The sequence below is a fragment of the Seriola aureovittata genome, chromosome 6 (genome assembly GCF_021018895.1).
Source record: "Seriola aureovittata isolate HTS-2021-v1 ecotype China chromosome 6, ASM2101889v1, whole genome shotgun sequence".
Taxonomy (NCBI): Eukaryota; Metazoa; Chordata; class Actinopteri; order Carangiformes; family Carangidae; genus Seriola; species Seriola aureovittata.
The window spans coordinates 21,722,951-21,746,017 of NC_079369.1; the positions used below are offsets into that span (position 1 = coordinate 21,722,951).

General features: G+C 40.4%; 2 protein-coding genes across 2 annotated transcripts in view; both read right to left on the reverse strand.

Annotated features, from left to right (window-relative positions):
* LOC130170981 (ephrin type-B receptor 1-like) overlaps positions 1-12,516 on the reverse strand; it is an 89,046-nt gene extending 76,530 nt beyond the window's left edge. The window contains exon 1 of the mRNA XM_056378726.1: positions 12,250-12,516. Within this exon, the coding sequence (XP_056234701.1) occupies positions 12,250-12,343 (94 nt within the window). The 5' untranslated portion in view covers positions 12,344-12,516. The remainder of the gene's footprint in view (positions 1-12,249) is intronic.
* A 3,541-nt stretch (positions 12,517-16,057) lies between these two features.
* The window catches only part of LOC130171531 (glypican-1-like), a 40,496-nt gene continuing 33,486 nt past the window's right edge, over positions 16,058-23,067 (reverse strand). The window contains exons 6-10 of the mRNA XM_056379600.1: positions 21,954-22,084; positions 21,001-21,138; positions 20,296-20,426; positions 17,970-18,145; positions 16,058-17,578 (exon numbers count right to left, since the gene is read on the reverse strand). Coding sequence (XP_056235575.1) covers positions 17,397-17,578; positions 17,970-18,145; positions 20,296-20,426; positions 21,001-21,138; positions 21,954-22,084 — 758 coding nt within the window. The 3' untranslated portion in view covers positions 16,058-17,396. The remainder of the gene's footprint in view (positions 17,579-17,969; positions 18,146-20,295; positions 20,427-21,000; positions 21,139-21,953; positions 22,085-23,067) is intronic.

Genomic DNA, 23,067 nt, shown 5'->3' on the forward strand with positions numbered 1-23,067 from the left:
TGAAAAACTCTTCAAAATCCATTTCTCTTTTCATAAACCCACCAGATGAGAAGAGGTCATTGAGATGAGAGATTAAACCAAAGTAGCTAAGTTCACCAAAAGGTCACCTGTACCGTGACCTACCACAGCTATTTTCTGATTCACTGAGGATGATTATGTAAATTCTGCACGCAAGCTAAGGTAAACCAAGCATACCAAAACAATTTCAGCTATGTGAGGGATATGTTTGGCCTTGGGAGGGGGGGTTTAAGTTTGTTGACCTCTTCGCTCCTTGAGGTAGAAATCTGAGGAGGATCAGTTGCTGAGGAGGGGGTTGAGGGAGAACAGGGGGATGGAAGGAAAGACGCGGGGTTAAAACTGAGTTCACCTAAACTCAGAGAAAAGACAAAGAGAATTTATTTACTACTTCAGAAATGATGCAGTTTATCTTGATGTCTTTTTTTTCCTCTGGTTTTGGTTCAACCATCAGCAGTGCTATGCATGTCACTTTGATGGGCGTCTGTGTCTTGAAGGTGCTGTGTTTGTGAGTGGTGTGCAGGGGGCCTCAAAGTCAAGTGATGATGTCCAGTCAACCGCATTGCTTCGCTTGAGTGCATTCAGACACACACAGGGTTTGACCTGCTGTCACACAGGTGTGATCATGTCCCCTCCTGGATTGACCCCGAGGACTGCAACACGGCATCTGCATCAAACCACTTTTCCTCTGTGAATCTCTGCTTCCCTCCCCTCTCCTCCCTCTGGTCCTCTCACTGCTATATTTTACTTTCTGTGGGACTTGGACCACAGTTTTTCAGTGTTCAAATTCTTAAGTCCTACTTGGAATCCACCATTGACTCTCATCTCACTGGTTTGGCTACTGAGAGAAGTAGCCTGGCAACGTGCAAGTTTTTACAGACACGGCCAACAATTTCCATTCCTTTCTCAGTTGTCTGGACAGCAGGTTAGACTGTGAGTCTTCAACGTGTCAGAAATTACACTAAAGAATATGAAACACTTTTAGTATGCTGCATTGTTGATAAACTAACTAAATGAGCAATTTCAGCAAAACTACTCGCAATTTTTGACAAAGAAGAAGAATACACTGAGCAAACTAGTACACAAATATGATGTGCTACTCACTGGCTTGGCAGGGAACCCAAACTTTTGTACATACCACAGTAGTTGTTTGGGGTTTTTTTTAAGTTCATTAAATACAAAGTAAGACTATATTAACATTTTTTAATGTTTGTTTCAACGATTGTTTTTATTCCTTTAAGCTTCACAAAAACTAGCATCACATTAGCCTCAGACAACTAACTAGGTTTGCAGATTAATCTAAGTAAAACTAAATTAACAAATTAAAAATCAACAACAGCAGCAGCAAATGCATTTTGATGGAGATGTAAATTTGACTGGATTACATAAGATAATGAGGAAATGATGATTAAGTTGCTAAAATGTTGATAGTTCCCAACTGGCAGCAGATATTATATGGTCACTATTATGCAGAAATACGTGGGATATCAGTCAGCTGTTGTCAGTATTCTACAGCCAACGTTCAACCAAATATCACTATAGCATCCTTAAACGTGTTAAAGTTTGTTTTCTGGTTTAATACAGATACAGTTCAACGTGCCTTGAGACACAATGTGTTTAACCAAAACCTTGATCTTTCACTAACTTAACCAAAGTGCTTTTGTCGAATGTGAACCCAGGCTAGCTAGTATAAAAAACATGAATGTACCCCTGATGACGGTGGACCGCTGTGTAAGATTGTGAATTTAAACTGGAGGCAGTGGAGGCTGACGTGTGGTGCTAACTGTTCTCCATGTGAATCTGTATGAAACCTGTACACTATAAGGAAAAGTCAGTAATGTTGGTCTGAGATCAGCATGATACTCAAGTCAATGTGCTATTATTGGTATAGCGATTTTAGATGCTCCCCGAGGTGCATCTGTCTGCATTACGGGCGTTAAAGTCAGAGCTGAATCTCGCCGTAAACATGATATCAACATGTACAAAACATATTGCTGCTGTGTTCGCTGTGTTCATATGGTTTAAAAAAAAAAAGAAGAAGAAGCAGCAAAACAGTATACTTTCCTCAAAAGGACAAAGCAGTGCAGTACTCAGTTGGGTGTACTCTGCTCAAAATCATGTGTGCTTGTCAAGTACAACAAAGAGGCTGGTGGTACAGTGAAGAAAAGGATCAAATATACTGTACGTTAGTGTGTGCACTGTGGATCATGCAGCAGGGGTTCAGGCCAGGACCCAAATAAAAAATTAATTTCCTCATTCTGAGATGGAAGAAATGTGTTGCCGCTCAGAAGTGTCCAGGTGGACCGCGGGCTTAAAGCACACAGCACGCTGTATGTTTGCAGTGTAGCTGTACGTCTGCAGTGCGAATATTGAACCTGGCTCATGACCAACGAGATGTTTGATGGCAGCTCCTGTATCTCATATCTTTCACTCTCTTTTTAGATGATCTAAGGGAATACCTTAAAGAATAAGCATATAAAAGCATAAAGTATTTTTGCGGATGAATCAACAGGTTAAGACAGAATGCTCACGCAACTGTAAATGCTGATGCAGAGATGTTGCTACTTTGTCTTTACCTGTGTATACCTACAAATGTGCTCACATTTATAATTTAATTCAACAGCAGTCACAAATTGCCCAGCTGCATTGCCAGTCTGCTAACAGCCACTCAAATACTAAGAGCTTGTTAAAATGGCTCCTGGTGGGAGGGACCTGACACTTATTGGCTCTCAGCTCCATATATCAAACTCGAGGGCTAACCACTGGGTTCATTGTCTCTCGCTTTATGTCTTTTTCTCTTTTTTTTGGCTTTAACTCTTTTTCTATCCTTCTCCATCCCTCTTTTGTTCTCACCATCTCTCAGGAGATTTGCTATCATAACTGCTGTCACACAGAGTAAAACTGTCAAAGTGAAATTGCCCCTGTCGCTCCCCATATTGTCTGCTCTGTCCTGGTTTTTGCTTTGTCCCTGTTGTGTTGGAAATTTAGTAAAAGACAACAAGAGTAAAAAGCACAAAAAAAAAAAAAGTGATCTGTGGGGTCACGACAGATGCTCAGTTCAAGTGTGTGACATTTTGCCAGACAAAAGTCGACACTCAGAGCACACGTGTTGTACCTGAACGATAATCTCTCTTTTTACTGCGGTCAGTTTCCCTCTGTCGCTGAGCAGAACCACTGAATTCCTGCTCACTGCTCCAGCAGAGCAGCTTAGCGGCCAACAGAACAGAAGCCAGTGGCTGTAAAAGGTAGGCGTGGATGAAACCGAGACGGTGTGAAGTTGGGTCTAGCTATGAAAGAGCAGGGACGCTTGGTCACCCTACCATGATTTGATAAAGATGAAACTGAAGGAGGAACACGGGACGGAGCTGGCGGAAAAGCACAACTATGAAGTGACACATAACAAAAAAAAGTTTCTCAGATACCTCGAGGAATAATACTTGGTCTCGACAAAAAGCCTGATCATTTCTGACATTTTTTATGCTTCTCATTTTCAACTCAATATCTTTGGGTTTTTACCTGCTGGTTGAATAAAACAAGCAATGTGAAAGTGTCAGCAGTAGCAGTTTGAAATTATAACCAACTTTTTTTCACAATATTTAGACATTTTATAGACAAAATAATTAATGGATTAATTGAGAAAAATTGTTAGATTAATTGATAATGAAAATAATTGTTTACTGCCGCAGTAAATAAGGTTATTCTATATATATATATATATTCAATTACAATATTTGATTGACAATAATATTGACAAACAGTGAATGCAAGACTAAAAGTCGACACACACACTAACAACTATTAGTCTGTATTTTGTGCTTTGAGCCAAATGCTAACATTAGCAAATGCCCAAAAATACATTACAAGTCTGATGTTAAGCAGATATGTTCACCATGTTCACAATCTTTGTTTAGCATGTTAGCATGCTAACATTCTCTAATTGGCACCTAACACTGACATCTTAAGTGCAGATGTCATTCCTGTTTAGCTTTATTTATTTTATTTATCTATTTATTGCCTTTTCCTGTTTTATATAATAGTAAATTAATTGTCTCATTGACTGTTGATTGGGTGAAACAAGGTATTTTAAGATATAATCTTGGGCTCTGGGATATTGTGATGGTCATTTATTCCCTATTTTTGATATAGGTAATATATTTACAGACTAAATGATGAATCAGTTAAATGTAAAAGTCACAGAGACATTAATCAGTAATAAAAATAATTGTTAGCTGTGATAGACGTATACCTATCCTGCATTATTCCCCCCTTGATGCATTGTGAGATTAGTTTAACATAACACAACTTTCAAATGTAAACTGATTAAAATTCCTGAAGAGGCACTTTTCCCTCCACAACCTTTTCAAGGTGAGGCAAAAATCAGTAATGCGCATTGTCTCACCCATTGTGTCCCCTCCCCTCTTTTCTTTTGCTCCAACAGTGTCACAGTCCTTAATATCCAGCATGGCTATCTGGGAGACCATATGCCCACAGCAGGAACCCTGAAGAGGCTGGCAAAGGGCCCACTCTCAACCAGCAAATAAATAATGGGCCATTATGTTCAATCATATGCTGAGCTATAAAGGTCTACAGCTCAGAGCAGCAGTTTGCAGCATACAGCAGGAAGAATAGAATAGAATAGAATAGAAAAGAACACTGCCAATTAACTGATTAATGTGAGTCGATCAAAAGAAAAATTAATTTGCAAATATTTTGATAATTTGTAAATTTGAGACAAGTTTTAAAAAAAATCAAACATACTGTATACTAAATATAAACTGCACCTGAAACAATTCAATTAATCAATTAATCAGCAACTATTTTGATCACTGATTAATCATTTAAGACATTTATCTAGCGACATTCACGGTTTCCAGCTTCTCTTTTCTGCTTTTTGCCGTTTTGAATCACTATAATTTGAATATTTTTGGGATTTAGAAACAAAACGAGTCTGAAGATGTCACCTTGGGCTCTTGGGAAACGCATGAGCATTTTTCAGTTTATTATAAACTAATCAATTCGTCAGATAGTATTAGCATCAGTACCTACAAACAACTGCCAGAATAATTAATAATGAAAATGATTAGTTGCAACCCCTAACTTGATCACAAAATATGCTTTTACACTCAATCCCAATCCCACTTAAACCAATAATTCGTTATAACTTTGCCATTAATGTAAAAAAAAAACAAAAAAAAAAAACATGTATATTACTAAAATGTTGTATGCTGTGCCAGACTTGCACAAGAATATGAATGTAGCACCCTGTTTCTGAAGTGGTGTGATGCTGCTGTGCCATCAGTCTGTAAGGAAAGGTCCTGCAATCTGGTGCAATCTCTTCTTCCCCCTAATGCCTCATTTGCATTTAGAAGCAGTAAATGCATATTTCAGATTCACTCATTCCTCCTGTGTTTCCGCTCTTAGGCCGGTGCGTTGAGTCAGTCAGAGGCCTGAGGTCAAGATAAATGGAGGTGTTTTTTATTGGTGAGGTCTACAACAAGAGGGGAGAGAAATGATTTTGCCTTTGCCAAAAACAAAGGGTAATTGATGCTATCGCTTACCTTGCATGTTGAAAAAGATAATCAATACAGAAGACAGAACAACTCAAGGAGCATGCCATTGCTGTCTGTCTAACATAGCGCCGTATTGATGTGACTCTTTGAGCTGCAAATTAGTTGAAGTGACTGTATAATGGACCCCAGTGAAAGGAAAAGGAGAATTTGGGGCGAAAACAAAGGATTCTTTCATTCCCTTTATGCCCACCAGTGCTCTGTTCTCTAACAGTATCAATTATAGTTTCATATCAGGAAATATAATCTATTTAGACTGGTTTGTTATGCAAATAACCTGAGGAGTATGGGTGGTGAAGTGCTTTATAATGTGCAAGCTTCTGCTTCTCTCTGCAGCTAAAACCAATTTATGCTTTTTTAAACATGTCAGCGATGGCAGCTGTGGAGGAGAAGTAGTGATTGTAGTTAAATGTTGTCTGTAATGAAGGTGGTTTAGATGCTGATTGACTGTTGTTGTTGATATAAATGGTATAGTCAGTGAGCAGGTTGTACACAGCAGGGCCCACTCATCTTATACTCTCATTCACAGATGTGTACAGCTTGCAGTATATTCCCCATCAGAGGCCAGTCACCCGCACGGACTCTGTCACTTTTCCATGTCAAGCTTAAGGTTTACTACATGCCATATACATTCTCTATTCATTTCATGTTTAATTAATTAATTAATTAATAGTTCAGTCCATCAAATGTCAAAAAAAAAAAAAAGTGAAAAATTCACATTCCCAGAGCTCAATGTGGCGTCTTTTAACTGCTTCATTTCTTTGTTTTGACCAACAGTCCAAAAAGCACAGGAGTTTGATTTATGATGTAAGACTAAGAAGCAAATCCTCACATTGGAAAAGCTGGAACCAGAGCACTGATCAATTCATCGATAAATCTGCTAATTGTTTCAGGCTTACGTCCCTGGTCTGCGTCCAACCATTTTCTCTTTCTGTCTCATGTCCTCTCTCTCTCTCTCTCTCATCTCTGTACTTTCAACTATCAAATAAAAGAAGCCATACATTGCCCTCAAAAACATAAAAACAAAAACCTCTGTTTAGGGACAGTCCTACTGTACGCTACAGATTCTTCTGCAGACGTGACTCTTACAGACTCAAATTGAACTTAAATCACAAGATTCTGGAGTTGGACTTAACTTTTAACAGTAAAACTCACAGAATTAAACAAATGAGCAAATCATTATGCTTTGTGAAAGGAAACCCCTAACCCTAAAACCTCTTGGCTCAAGGTCCACTTACTGGAAATCTTTTAGTCATATCTTTCGGTCCGCATCAGTAGATGGATTTTTTGTCTCTTAATACTATTGCAAAGGTCAATAATGAAACTTCAACTTCAATTATCAACACAGTCAAATGTTAAAATGCTGCGTTACTTTAATGGGCAGCATTCAGAAACTTAAAGACTTGGATCTCAACTTGTAATTTGCTAATGAAGGCTTGAGACTTGACTTGGACTTGTTCCAAAAGATATGAAAACCACTCTGGCAAACACATCTAGACTAAAAACAATTTCAGAACATGTCGTACAGACTGCATCTGTAACCAGCAGAATGGGATGTACAGTGTGACCCAAACACCTGGTATGTAAAGTCTGCCAAAAGTATGCATTAAAAACTGATATTTTTCCACAGTAATTGACATGACTCATCTAAGACTGATTCAGTGGACCAACAAGTTCTTCCTTCAATATAAGAGTGGGATTGTTGAGTTGTGTGAAAATTCACAGCCAGGGTGTGAAGATTCAGAGTTAGGGATATATTTTCACACTAATGTAACTTATTAATCACGGCTCAGGAAAGATTGGGTGTGTTTTGTTAGGAATGACTTCCTGAACTGCGGAAAAATGTGATAGTGAAGTCTGATAGCCTGTAGGTATAGAGAAGCACAGTGTCTAATAACCGACTGACTGATCTGAAATTGCCTCTTGATGCCCAAATCGCCATGGGAAATACAGCACCAAAACCCAGGACTGAGTCTCACGGCAAAAGGTAAATATTCCCACAGGTTCCAAATACCTTGCAGAAGAAGAAAACCAAATTTATTCTGAAACAATCTGAATGCTGTGTGGAAATAAATATTTAATACTGGCGGGGGGCCCTGAGGAAAAATAGACTTGGATACACTGGAGTAAAAGCCTCAGGACTGGTGTGAAGGATCTTCTTCCAAGCTCCTACTTTCCCCCAGTTCAACTATCTGTCTGTCACATTGATAACCTGTCAACAGATGAATATAGAAACCACATCTTTAAAACATGAGCTGGCAGAGCATGGTGAAGGGTACAGTGCGTGTGTGTGTGTGTGTGTGTCCTGTACGTGCAGTGTGTCATCTGCATATCTCTTCCCGATAAGTGCATGATAGGTTTCCCCCGAGGAGATCATTTGTTCATCATTTGTTGCTCACGTGCGCACACACACAAAGACACTCGTACTAAACAAAGTCACAAATTAGAGCTCGTCATGTTCGTACCAGCATCTAAAAGAGGATCTACGATGTTTAACCTTTAGCATTTCCACAAGACGACAGATGGTGCACGGCACGTATGTGCTCAGGCTCCAGGGAAAAGGACTGAAATAGTTTACATGTAGGAGCATAATATGTGTAGTGTAATCGTATGTACAGTGCACACTTTACATGTATCCTTGCCTGTGTGGAAGCGTGAAAGCAGCAATGCACCGATTCAGGATTTCTAAATTAGGCTCCAACCAGCAGCTCCTGCATGAAAAAGTTGAAAAGAAATTAACTCCTCGACCCTTCGACACTCAACACTGACACAAATCAGCAATCTCAGTGACAGAGCCTGCTGCTGACTGCGCATTTGTTTCAGACACAGATGACTTTGCCACCCCTCCCAAGGCTTGTTTGCGGGATATGTAGCACTTATACCCAACAATATCCGCTGGGTCAGGGTTTGCATTGACTTTCAAAATAACAGGGTCAAATGCTGGATTACTGTACTGCATTCTGGGCTCTCTGAATAGGTCCAACTCCTGAGGGAAAGTAAAGGTCATTGAACAATTGCAGCAATTTCAGGCTGTGTACATGACAACAAACAGCTCTAGCCAGAATAACACACCCCTTAGACTTTTGTTTCTAAACTATAAATTTTTTCCTGCATGCCTGCTCTTCTGCAAATCTGCAAAGGCTGCCGGAGTTTACGCTTTCAAAAAGCTGCTTATGGATGCCTTTGTAAACAACAGATAAGATCGAGACAAAGACATTTCAAATCTAGCAAAGTACTCACTTCATACACAACAATCAGCAGGGTTGGGGGGAAAAAAACACTTCAAGATGCAGAGAAAAACACATGGAGACACAGAGATAGATAAACACAAGAGCCTGACTGACTGATTTTTGAAGCAGATGCAGATATTGTTATTTGGGATTAATAACTTTGTAATGATCAGTTGGTCAAGCAGGGCAGTGCAGTGGTTAGCACTGTTGCCTCACAGCAAGAAGGTTTGTAGTTGAAAGTTTGAACCTGCCAGTCAGGGTCTTTCTGTGTGGAGTTTGCATGTTCTTGTGCCAGCGTGGGTTTCCTCTTGGTACTCCGGCTTCCTCCCACACGCCAAAGACATGTAGGTCGGGTCAACTCTAAATTGCCAGTAGGTGTGAATGTGAGCGTGAATGGTTGTTTGTCTCTATATGTCGGCCCTGTGCTGGGATTGCCCAGCCCATAAAATGGTAAAACTAATGAATGTATTTGCCAGTTTTTTTTTTGTACATATTTGTAAAGGATCCCCTAAATGTGTTATGGCCAAGTAACTTAGTAACTTTCATTATCAAATCACCTGTTGATTATCCTCTCAGTTCATCATTTTGTCAAAAACAGTACAAAATGTTTTGATTTCTCACAGTCCAAGGTAATGTCTTCATATTCTGTGTTTTATCAGACCATCAGTTCACAACCCAAAGATATTCAGTTAACTCCCATTTATGACAAAATAAAGCACAAAATAAATCTGATTGTTAAAATAGTTGCAGGCTAATTTTCTGTCGATAGACTAATCGTTGCAGCTCTACACTTCATACTGAACTTCACAGAAAATTTAATTGTCAATATCAATTGTTAAGGACAACACAAATCAGATAATCAGATTCACTGATTAAAGATATTAGTTTGTTGCAGCACAATACTTGACAATGATAAACTTTTCACTCGAGCCTGTATAATGAACATATAATGAATTTTTGACTAGAGCTAAGATAGCATGTCTCAGCTAATTCATCTTCCTCTCAGGACAGTAATGGCAGCTGCAAGGAAGCTTTTCCCGACCATAACATACTTATGTCAACAGATTAGCGCTGAAACGATTAGTTGATCAATTAGTTGGTGCACAGAAAAATAATCACCAACAGTTTTAATTATTGTTTAATTTCCTGACAAAAATTGTGGTTCTAGCTTCTAAAATGCAGATTTTTGGACAGCTGATGTGTCAGCTGGGCTCTATAAAAAAAAAAGTCTGAAAGTTTACAGAGGACAAGTGTACACAGAGCAGAGATAACAGGGACTGTCAGCAGTGAGTATATTTTACATCAACAGACTCAGATCAGCTTATGCAGCAGTTCATTAAGTACCTACTTACCATGAAAAGGCCACCGTGACCACAAAACAACCCACCACCCACACTGTACCTATTTGTCTGTCCTCTCTATCTTAACCTTCTACCTTTCTCTCTCCCTCCCACCCCCACACCCACACACACACATACATGCACAGCATTTCTGTTTAATCAAAATAGACCTGCCATTCAACACATTTACATGTCTCATAATGGGGGAGACTCACTAAGGAGCATGTCATTACACGCACCATTAAAACACAGCAGTAGACTAATCTAGCGCCTCCACAAGGGACAGCAGCAGCAGGAGCAAGAGGAGAAGCGATAGAGGACATGGTAGTGGAGGATAATAGGAGATGCTGCAACAGAGGGAAATGGAGGAGGCGTGTCAGGAGGAACAAGTAGGAGAGGAGGAGACGTGGGAAGACTCATACAGGAGATGTATCATGAATGGCGGTGGGTATGAGAGAAGCAGATGAAGGGGATCTTGAGGAGGAACAGGAGTGGCGGAGGGGGGGGGGTAGAAGCAGCAGGTGGTACTTGGGGAGGAGTAGGCTGTCGTGCTTGAGAAGACTGTGCAGGAGGAGGGGCCTTAAGGAAGAGCAGCAGGAGTATAATTAGATGCTTGGAGAGGTGAATTGGCTGTAGGAGATGGCTGGAGAAGCAACAGGAGTAAGAGGAGGTGATGGAGGAGAATTAGCAGCAGCAACGAAAAGTGATGTTTGGGGAGAAAAAGCTCTGGGAAAAGGATGATGTTTGAGGGGCTTCAGCAGCTGCGCAGTGGGCTCAATTTTGTGAGAGGAGCAGCAGGACCATCATTAGACGATGTTTTGGGATGAATAACACGAGGTCAGACTTTGAGCGGTGCAGCATAAGAGGCAGGTGGTGTTCAGAGAGGAACAGGTGGAGAGGTGCTTGGAGAGAGGAAAATGAAAAAGCGTAAGATATGCTTGGGGTGTAGTAGAAGACGAAGCAGAAGGAGGTCATGTTTGAGGAAAAGGAGCAGGAAGAGGAGTAAATGTTGATGCTGGGAGAGGAGCAGCAGCGTTAGGACAAGTAACAGAAGGAGCAGCAGGTGATGCTTTGGGGAGAAGGAGGATGAGCAACATGTTTGATGATGCTTGGGAAGGAGCAGCAGCAACAGCAGTGAGGGATGCTCAGGGAGGAGCAGCAGAGTTGTAGGTAGGTGATGCTTTGGGAGAAATGGGAGGAGGCCATACTTGGAGAGGTGCAGTAAGAGAGCCAGAAGCTGATGTTTGGAAAGGAGCATGGGGGAAGATGATGCTTCAAGTGTGTGTAGGGTGGGGAGGGGGGACACGACAGCAGGAGGTGATGGTGGTGAAGGAAGGAGCAGTAGGGGAGGTGGTAACAGCTACAAGAAGTCACTGAGCACCTGCAAGCTATAATTATGATTCAGTTTGCTGCTCCAGGTGAGCACAATGGAGCCACAACAGGGCACTGAGGGAGAGACAGTCAGGTTTCACACCAACAGCACACAAACAAAATATGATACAGTATATTCATATCACAGGACATTAGATAGCTTGTGCAACAGGGCTATGGGTGAGCAACTTGATATAATTTAAGCCTCTAAAATTATATGAATACAAAAATTTAATTAACATTATCATCATGCTTGGTAGAACAATAAATAACATTTTGGAAACGCATAGTGGAATATTATAAAACTTACAAAGCACGCAGATTGCTTTTCTTTTTTTATTTCAATAACTGGCAGTGTCTTTAACCTCCAATACAGCACAGCAGCGTCCCTGTCCCGACGTAAATTCCACCGCTTAAAGCCAATCAACCCTCATTTAAACCCTCTGACAAAGTGAAAAACTTTACCTAATAACCTGTAATACATTGTAGAGGGATGTCACACAAATATCACGACATAAGTTTCTGTGGAGAGGAATTAAGAGGTCTACACAAAGTTAATATAACAGAGGTGTTAGACTCTAATAAACAGGTCAGTTGACAGGACGGCTTTTGCACCCTCCTTCTCTCTCTCCACAGTTCGTGCATAAATTAACTCAAGGCTTCACCCTGCACCATCTGAGCACTGGGAAAAAATAAAAAATAAAATCCCCCTCTTTGCCCACCTACCTTCCACTGCATACACCGGAGTAATCACACAGAGAAGCACCGCAACCCAAGTGGCCGGCATGGCCAAGATGACTCCCCGCCTGTCCTCTCCCATTATCCAGCTGACAGAGAAAATCCCCACAGAGACACGCTGTATTCCTCCGATGTACAGTCACATCTCAGTCCTCTGGGTGTTTGTGTATGTGTGCTGCACCGGCAGAGTCAGCGGGGACTGAAGCGGTTAGACTGCTGGTGGATCTCGCTCGCTCCCTCTCTCTCCTCTCATCCTCCTCACACCTTTCTATCCAATCAGGAGAGAGCATGGCGGCTCGTAAACCAATCACCCGTTCTTTTCCACCTGACCTGTGCTTTGTGCCCAATAGTCAGGTCTCAACCGCCCCGGCATGGTGGCTCTGTGACGGGACAGTGACACCCAGTGGTCATAAAGCAGTACAGCACCCAGACTGTCACTTAATAAAGGGCAGCTGATCCTGGTCCCCTCAGGGAAATGTACAGTTATGAATGTCTTGTTCCTCATTATTATGACATGCTTTTAACAAATTACTACACATTTTTCTGACTTTTGACGACTCAGTCGCGGGAGGTTGAAGAACAGTTGTGAGCTTCAATGCTAAGTTTATCAAAATAAAAGATGTCACACAACTCTTTCCAGTACACCGTGCTTTAATCTTCCCTTCATTAGGGTGGTTGCTTTGTTTCTTTTCAGTGCATGTGACAGACACACAGAGCAAAATATGGTACTTCCTAAAAAAAATGTTTTAAAAAGATCATGGTAATGTTTTTTTGTTTGTTTTTTTTTTTTTTAAAAATCAGAAACAACCTCAGTCACAACCACAGAGGATTGTGTAGGCTACTGGAGAGAAGTTGTGATGTGTCTCAATTTTGGTGAAATTACAAAACTCTACCTTTGGAAAATGACAAGAAAGGCCTTACCTTTGCAAATGAAGCAACAGGTGTCAGTAAACGCATGTTGCTCCAACCTTTCTGACCCAAACATTTGTCAAAGCAGAGCAGAATCTGGCCTCCACTCAAGGATTTCTTAATTAGGTGCACCTGTACACCTGCTTGTCAGCCAATCAGGAGAGGCTAATGTCCTTATATGGTGGGACTTTTAGCTCCCAGCAGGTGGTCTCAATGAGAGGCTTTATTAAAGAAAGCACACTGACCTTGCTGATAAAAAAAAAAAATCCTGTTGTGTATATATATGAATATATGAAAATACAAAAAGATGAGGAAACATCACCTTGATATCCTGGAAATAAGTTAAATTGTCCTTGAGCTTTCTCTGACAACAAGTAATAAGGGATGAGTCTGTTCTCCTTAATCTGGGACATGAAAACAGCCACATACACAGTTTAGACGTTGCAGTTTCAACAGAAAAAGTAAAGACTACACTGGATGAAGAGGGTGAAGTAATACTTAAGTAACACTCATAGTTCACCCACACAGGTGTTTTCCCGTCTTTTAACGAATAAGACCTCCTCTAACAACTGTGTTGATTCGCAGTTCCCTCACTCTCCTGTTTGTTTTGTTGTCTGAGTGGGAAAACACTAACCTTTACCACTCTTGTTGGCACATGAACCTTACTGACTGACTTACTGACTAATTCCCAGCATAGACACTTGTGTGGCTTTGCAGCACTGTTCATTAAGTCACTTCCTAAACTACATGACCAACCTTCGCCCTTCTACACCATTCCATTGATTGAGGTGATTTGGACTCAAAGATTTTTTTACACTGTGGGACAGCCATACTGTTTTAAAGTTGAGGTTAATGATTATTCAGGTGTAACTATTAAACAAGCAGAATCTCTCTTTAATGTAGATACACAACAATATTGTGGAACAATGGGTGAACAGGAAGTGTAAAAAGGTTTTTTGGCCCTCTGCAACCTAAAAGTTTTATTGACGAAGTGCAGCATTAAAACTTCGACACCTTTCAGCCCCTAATGGTCTCAGGTCAATTTACTCTTGAAGTTTTTGTCCTGTTCCTCATCTCCTTCATCTTCCGCAGCTCCCTGTCCCTGGCACTGTGTGTACAAAGAGAAAAAGCTGCTCTGCTACTTGACACAGTACAGATCATTGCTGTGACATTGTATTTCCCAGCCTTCAAAGGCCATCGCAGTCTCACAATGTGATATCTCACTTGTCAACAGCTTTTATGATACTGCACCATGTACCACTACAACAATTAGGCCTACCTTTAACCGGCGGCTACTGCATCCTGAGACACACTGACCAGTGCTTTGAAGAGTCGTGTATGTCTGTGTGTAAGTGAAAGAGCAGACAAAGAGAGACGCTTCTTATCTTAAAGCCAGCAGTCGGAACCATTTGAAATTTGCAAGAAAACACGTTTAGCACCGAGTTTGTCAATTTTAAACCACAGGTGGAGACCTAAAAATCGATTACAGGCTTGCTGGTTGCAACATAAGCACAACAATTATGTTTAAACTGTCTCCAGAGAGTCTCTTCAATTTGTGCAACAAGAGTTGTGGAGCCTTTTGTTCAATGGCAGACCTAACTTGAGGGATTTAAAATGGTGAGTAACTTGGACGTGATCATGGACAGACAGTTCAGACACAGTGTTGAGCATTGATACGTCTTCTTTATGTCTGTACACGGCCAAATAAAAATCAACTGTGTCCTCCCAGCTCTCAGTAAAAGTTCAGTTCAAATTCTGCCTTTACTTCCACATCAGTCACAATCATAGAACAAGACACAGTTCAGGAAAGACACGTGATGTGGACAATGGTCAGTTGAAACAGACGTTCAAATCAGGTCATAGGCAGTTGTTGAAAAATGAAATGTGAGCCCTGTGCACTGAAACGTTCAAGACTTTTCAAAAATAGAAATTTCTCTGTGGACCTGTGTGTGTGTGTTTGTGTGTGTGTGTGTGTATGTGTGTGCACGCCTCCTGCTCAGTTTCATTCTCTTGTATCAGATTTTAAACATCAGCATCAGGAAAATAAATCATTCATTAACTCCAAACCCCCTGACTGGTGCAGGATTGTCATCCGCACACACAATGTGTGGCCTCGTTTTCCCCCAGCTTGTCAGTGCCTGTTACAAAGAGCTAAATGTTTATTTATAGTTGCAGTGCATCTAGCAAGTTGAGTCTTTTAGGAGAAAATGTGCAAAATCCTCCTGGATTCGATGTTCTTACATGGGAAGGAGTGATATCTATGAGTGGGTGTGGCACATAGTGAGTAGTCCCGCTTGGCCCTGCAGTGGAAACAGGAGGGAGTGAGTCATGACTAAATCTGGTAGCCATAGAGCATCAGTCAGAGACAGTGTAAAGAGTATAGTTGGTACTTTATAGATGAAAGCCTGTACGCGCAGATGAAAAGCTGTATCAGATGACTTCAAGCTGAGAGGAAGAGAAAGGCCTTTAAAGGAGACGTAGCCTTTAGCAATAGTTTGACAATTTGGGAAATATCTTATTTGCTTTCTTGCTGAATGTCAGATGAGGAGACTGATACCATGATCATGGTATGACGAAACAAATATATTTAACATCTCCCTGCCAGGATCTCACTCATTCTCACATTATGGATTGTTTGTTTATTCTGTGTTTTTTTTGTTTTGTTTTTTTTATCTGGAGCTTTACAAGATATAACATCATGTTAATTATTGCATTTTAGACGAGCTGGAAGGCGGATTTTGTTACCTTTTCACTAAGGTAGCTGTTTCCAGCCTTTATATTAAGCTAACGGACTGTTGGCTGTAGCTTCATACATAGCAAACAGACATGAGAGTGTTTTTTGTGAGCTTCTCATGTAAGTCTTGGCAAGAATAACTGTATATTGCCAAACTGTTGAACTATTTCTTTATTAGACGTAAATGAATAATAACCAAATCAAACGGTCCATGGCAAAATCCACTGCAACACTCAAACAGAGTTTAATGAATGAAATGTGAGATTCAATACACTCATGAATAAAAATCAGCTTAATACACAACCCCAGTGTGTGTAAATGTGTGTGCAAGAGGTCTGCCATTTGTGTGAATTAGAAGTCCCATATGTACCAGTATAGTGGTGTAGACTGAAAAAGAGGCATGCCGAGTCAGTGATGTATCACCAGGCTAACGTACACATGTTGTCAATATTCTGCAAATCTCCTGTACTGTATGTACAAAAACTGAAAACCTTATCTTTTTTTTTATAGTGATTCCTTTTCTTTCTTTCTTTTTTTAACATTTTGCAGTTACAAAACCTGGTGAGAGTGATGTCACAAATGTCCGATGTACTTAACGAAACTGCTAGTCTGTGCTTTGATGAGACGGATTATTTCTTTACAAAGGTGATGAGTTGTTAAAAAAGTGGTTGTTTCCTTTTTCTTTTTGAAATGGTTGGGTATACAGTCAAAGTGAGGTAAAATCTTGCAATCACAACATCTCATACATTTCAGGAGTGTGATAATTTATCTGCAATAGTATTTCAGACGAATCGTACTGAATGTATCTGTTTATGCCAACACACACCAAAAACATCTGGACAACTACATCACAGATTATGGGGGATTCATTGCCAATATAGTATTATACTGTACATTCATGGCTGAATATGGTGCCAGTCTTTTAGCTAATGTACACAAACATTTACAGCTTACACAATGTTTGTAAAGGTAGACAACCTCGAGTTAAAAAATAAAGTAAAATAAAAAAGTGTTGTTGAACGCACCACACATCTGGGCACTAAGCATTTTTTTTCACTGAGCTGTGCCACCTGCTGACTGGACGCTGGAGCTAAATGGACCTGATAGAAAGTCAATAAATCATTATCCATATCCTCATCATCTTCATCACTGTAAGGTCATCATTCTCTTTGTCTTCTTCATCTTCTTCTTCTCTCATAATTCTCATCCCAAGAATCCACTGAAACCAGCACAACAAACTGAATCACACTCACACTAAGACATATTAAGACTGAGCAAAACAAAACAAAGAGTATTGTCACTGTCAATTTTTGCTCCTCTCGGTCAAAGAAAATCTTGTCCATTTACTCCCCAAAATGTCTTTTTCAATTTTTTGGCAAAGTTACTTTCCAATCTTCCCCCCACCAAACCCCCTTTTTTTTTTGTCTGTCCCAAGGTTCAGCCCTGCTGTAGACATCAGAGTCTGACTGGAGGCAGCAGCAGCAGCGGTCCATCATCGCTGAAGCAGCAGGATGACCAATGGGAGCAGGAGCGGGAGGCTACAGAGGCAGGTTTGGGACGTGGCTGCGCCTCTAACTCGGTTGTTGTCTGGCGAGTAGGCGTACAATCCCGGTCTGCTCCGACTACACTGTCCACCTACACACATCCCACTTCCTGAGCCGCTGATGTCGTCACCTAGCGAGGTCATGAGAGAGAGGCAGAAAGGGAAATTATTGATTACTTTATTTTCAAAAATCTAATTAAAAGAACATGATTTTTTTTTTTTTTTTAAGAAACACATCACATTCAGTTGCCCCTAAAAGGTCCCACTTTTCAACTTCTAAGTGGCAATTATTGAGAAATTACTGAGAGGCAACCATTTGACCTTCATGAATGGAATCAATGCTTTAATTAAGTTTACTAGTCACTAGGTGGGAGTATTTGCTCCTCAGTTCCCAACTCTGGTTTAACACAGATAATCAGACCATTAAATAGCGTCATGCAGATTAAGGTCAAGGTGCCCCATTCATAAAATCTTAACACTGGAAAGTGCTTTCAAAAGTACAAATATTAGAAAAAGACCCACTCGCATCCTGGAAGTCCACATCGTTGCCATCCAATGCATTTTTCAGCCTGTTGCTCATAATTTTGAGTTGCATGATCTGCTGCCGGATCGTCATGTCTGGCTTTGTGATGTCAAGCTCCACTTCTGGGTTGTTGATCTGACTGGCCAAGCCGTCACCCATCACCTCTGGGAGATATCTGTTTGGAGGAGAGAAGGGATGGGGGAGGGATATGTGGTGAGAACTTCAGAATGGGTGTAAGGGAGAAGATCCGGTAAATGAGAGGGCGATTCGTTTGAGGCGAGGCTCTGTTCAAATATTTCTTTACTTACAAACACATGCATGCACTCAGTCAATAAATCTGCACAGCTGTGCCATATTGTGTAAATTCAATGTGGCATTTTGTGCTGACAGTGCCTGGTAAGCAGATAGACTGATGTGGTCTGACGTCTACAAGCAAAGACACACACACACATATGAATGTATTTTAGTATGAGTGTAAAACCTCATGGACAAAATGATTCACCTAGCCCCTAAATCTAACCTAACCTTGGCCATCACAACTATACACTCAGTTGGCAGTTTATTAGGTACAGCTCACTAAATCTAATGCAGTTTAATAAAACAGTCCAATAAATCCTCCCTTCATGAGAGTTATAATGTTGTGTTGAAACTGTTTTAGAGAGACGTGCTGATCCAAATGTCATTTTGCAGCTCGTTGCATTATACTGTGAGCTCTTATATTATTTTGTCCACCTTATTCATGTCATATATATATATATAACAGAAACACTTTTATGTAATAATGCCATTTATTCAGTTTTGAATGATTCATTTGGACAACATAATTTTGTAAAACAATAACATGATATCATCATATTGTCTTGATATCAGTCAATTCCACTGAAAGTAAATATACGATACTATAAACTAAACCCAATACTACACAATACAACACTTAATCCTAAAACCATGTTTGAATAAGTGAGGACTGATCAAAAATGTTCTCACCCAGGGTTTAAAACTTCTGGTCCTCACTAATATAAAGGTACGAGAACTCACGCTGCACACAGACACACACACACACCATTTGCTTAGAGGTGGGATATAATTTATGTTCTCGAAACTTCTTAAAATGTTAAATAGCCCCATTTAAAGTCCATACTCCAAGCCTGTATTCCATATTCCACTCAAGAAGAATTTATCGTCGCTGTAATTTTGTGTTTGACATTTATTGAGCTCTCTGGAGATCCACTAGATGTCGCTGTAGGTTTTCGAACCGTTTGTCACAGTAATAATTCACCCACTGCCACAAAAATTTCTTATTTCCTTAATCTGTCACACGCAGTAAGTGATTCATTTAAATTTCATGACCTCTCTCATATTTCTCTCTCTCTGTAAACACACACACGCACAAATGCACGCACACACATACACGCACGCACACACACACACACACACACACGCACACACACACACACACACACACATATATCTGTAATTCAAACCTCTTGACTGTCATATATTTCTGAGTGCTCTGCTCAGGATAAATCTCATCCCTTGGCTGTAATCCAAAGACTTGAATGGATGTGTGGTGTGAGTGCAGACATGTACACATATCAACATGGCATCAAATTGTTCTATAAACAATTTATACTTGGATTAAGGGGAGGAGGTTGAAACAATCAACGGGGGTGTGAGTTTGTGCAGCCATGAATGCTTGTGTTGCAGGATGTGGATTTCCGTGTGGAAGAAATGCCAACTCCTAAGACCGCAGAATAAATTTCTGTACACCACTGTTCTCTCAGCTTGTCTGAGAAGAAACAGCTTGTTGTCTCCGTTGTTAAGACACAAAGGATATGGCCTTCAGGAAGCAGAGAACCAGCCTGTATCATAGCAACTTTACTGTAAGCAAGTCGTCTCTTCTCCTTTTCCCTTTTTTCTCTGCTATTCAGAAACCTCCTTTAGCTTTAAGTGTTGACACATTTTGTAAATGTTTCTCTGCTGCATTTATGCACCTTGAGCTGAACAGATTTCAGGCCTTGAAAGGGTTTTACTCACACTATGTTAATAGTGGAGGATGGAAGAATGAGTACTTCACTCGGTTGTAGGAACCTCATCTAACATCCTTCCTATAAATGTAGGGGATAACATCCAGGACTGAATGTATGGACTTGTATATAAGCAAAACCAAATAAAAAAACATTTTAATGTTGGGGATAAATACAGTCTAGTTAAATTACATCTAAACATGGTCTGGATATGAGGTGAATTTAAATGCAGTTGGTTATGTTCCACTGGTTGCGTGAAAACTTGATGGACAGATCTCTGATGTGTGGATTTCCTCACCTGGCTTTGGTAATGCCATTCCAGCATTTATCCTGACTGGCACCTCCTGCTGCCAGTTTGCTGCAAAGTGCCATAGGCAGCTGGGTCCAGTACTGTCGCATCTCCCTCAGCTTACTGGAGAGGTCTGATACCTGAGGACGGAAATACCCACATTTGAGAGAAAATTGTAATTCACAGGTGAGTCTCACGTCACAAGTCACATCCCAAATCCTCCAGGTTGGACTTAGAATCCAAAACAAGTTGTAATATGTTTTAATCACATTTAATACTTTTTCAATATGTAAACAGCATCAGGAAACCTGTAGTACATCAAATTAATGTAAATCATGAATAACTTCTTTAAACCTTATCAGTGGAACACATGGATAGCCCTGGTAAAGGCCCTCACATACCACAGTACAGTATCTCTATGTCTGTATGTCTATGTGTCTTCCTGTACCTAAAAGCTGATGCAGATTCTGACACACAATAATAACCTGGGATGTCGTGATGCAAACAACAAGGAATTTAGATTATTTTCGATCGCACTGTACCATCAGTGAGGTATCTGATTGGTAGATCAGATTCATAGATTCGGGTTTTTCCTGCTTACTGCTCTTTATACAAGAAATAAAAACTGTTCATATCATTATTTTTCAAAGCATCCTCACTTTCCTTTTAGTGCCTAAAACCTCTGCACAGTATTATACATGTACACGTACACACCTGCATCTCCAGTCTGAGTCCAGCAGTCGGGGAGGGTTTGTATTCTGAGGCGGTCAGGGAGCCGCTCTTCCTCCTCTGCTCATGAAGGGCGGGACTTCCTGTCCCTGGTTCACCTGGAGTTCCACACATCTGGTACACCTACACACATGCAGACACACAGATGTGCAGTTACAGCTCAACACACATGTACTAGAAGCTGTGAATGTGAGTTGTGATTTTTAAAAGTTGAACCACTTTACAATCTAAAATACAGCTCTAGGATTCACTGGTCTGTATGTGTGAGTGCTGAAACCATCCACTAGGTGTCGCCATAGACAACCGTTTCAAACTATAAGGATTTTGGGATACAGTATGTGTCTTGATGGTTGCCTTGTTTAAGGTGCTTTGTTTTATCCCACATCCACACAAGTATTTAAAGATGAAACATTCATATCAGTTACATTGTGACTGCAACACTTGATTTACATTTGATTTAACGTGTAAACTGACACAGACTGAAAATAAACTACAAGTGCAACAACAGAAAACAAGGCTGAGATTGTTTATGGCAGTACTAACTACTTGTCCAGTAACGGACATCGACATATACTGTACACACAGTAAGAGGACATCTGGTAAACTATGGGAGCCTAGCGACTGAGCTGAAAAGTTGACTCCAATGGAGCACATTGTTGAACTCCATCTCCGGTATCCTCACGGTAAGCGCTTCTCAAGAATAATAATTCTGTCCCTCGACGATTTTTCGTATTACTTAATGATCTTTGACCTTGGAATCAAATTCAACTAACAAACTGATAGAGAGGTGATGAGTTCGACAAATAATTCGACGGGTGCAGGACTGTAGACATAAGCATGAGCTGACGTCTTACTGGAGATTAAATTCTCACTGGGAAATTAGCTTGGGTGTTTGCAAGCAATCAGAATAAGTAAAGAGACAAACTGAGACGTCTTACTTTTGCTGTGAACGTATCCATGTTTTGCTGCTGGTAGTGAACAGCCTCATAGATTCGAGCAGGGATGGAGGCGAGAACCACGTCGAGACTGGGCTCTGTGCTGAAACTGGACACCACCTGGATCATGGTGTCTGAACAGACGAAGGAGGGAAACGAGATTTTCTGATGAACTCTGACCAAGACAAACCCTGTTTGGGGCTTTGTTTTTCTGGGAACAAAACTTGATTTGGCCCAAGCAACTAAATAAACTGTTCATTGTATGATTTCATACAACAGTCTTAAGTTACCAGTGTTATTTCTTATTATTTCTTCTTATTATTATAATAATTAATATTGAAACCAAAGCCAGTAGTTTAAATAATATCACAGTAATTCAAAGACATTGTGGCACATGGTACCTGAAGAAGAAGCATACATTTCTCACACTATCTCAGCCTAAACTTAACTGAGGATCAAAACTTTTTATCATTCATGTTGTCAGACATGGAGAATGCATGTTTGGTTATTCATGTCTATACTAATCTTTTCACCTGCAGTTGCATTTTTATTTGGTCTACATAAGATCATAACCCACGCTCAGCCGGCCTCATGCAAGAACATTTTAGTATTCTTATCCTCAATCACTCTTACTTTGTCCTATTAACTGGACAAACGTGTAGTAAATTGTTTGTTTCCGCCTGATGAACACCATCTGTTCATGAGGAGGTGCGACTGTGAGATTCATCATTAGCATAATCAACGCCCCTAAAATTGCCACATAAGGCTGCGCGCTCAGCTCTGGTTGTGAGCAGGTTTCATTCACAAAAATGTAAACAGAAAAATGACCTTTACACCACAGGGAAACAAAGAGGGAACAGTTCACGCTACATTTTAGTTAGATGATATGAAAGGTGGTAACGTGACGGTCACAGAGATACTAGATGGGATGTTAGACTGTTGGAGTGGAAGAATTTGCCTACTACAAATACAAACACTGTAAGTTCCTGATGATATGATGAACACAGTATATATTTATATATATTTTGCAATATGTTTGTTTAGTTATTTATTTTTTCATCTTAGTTCATTTCTACATGAATGTCGATTAAGACTGGTACAACAGAGCTGGACCACT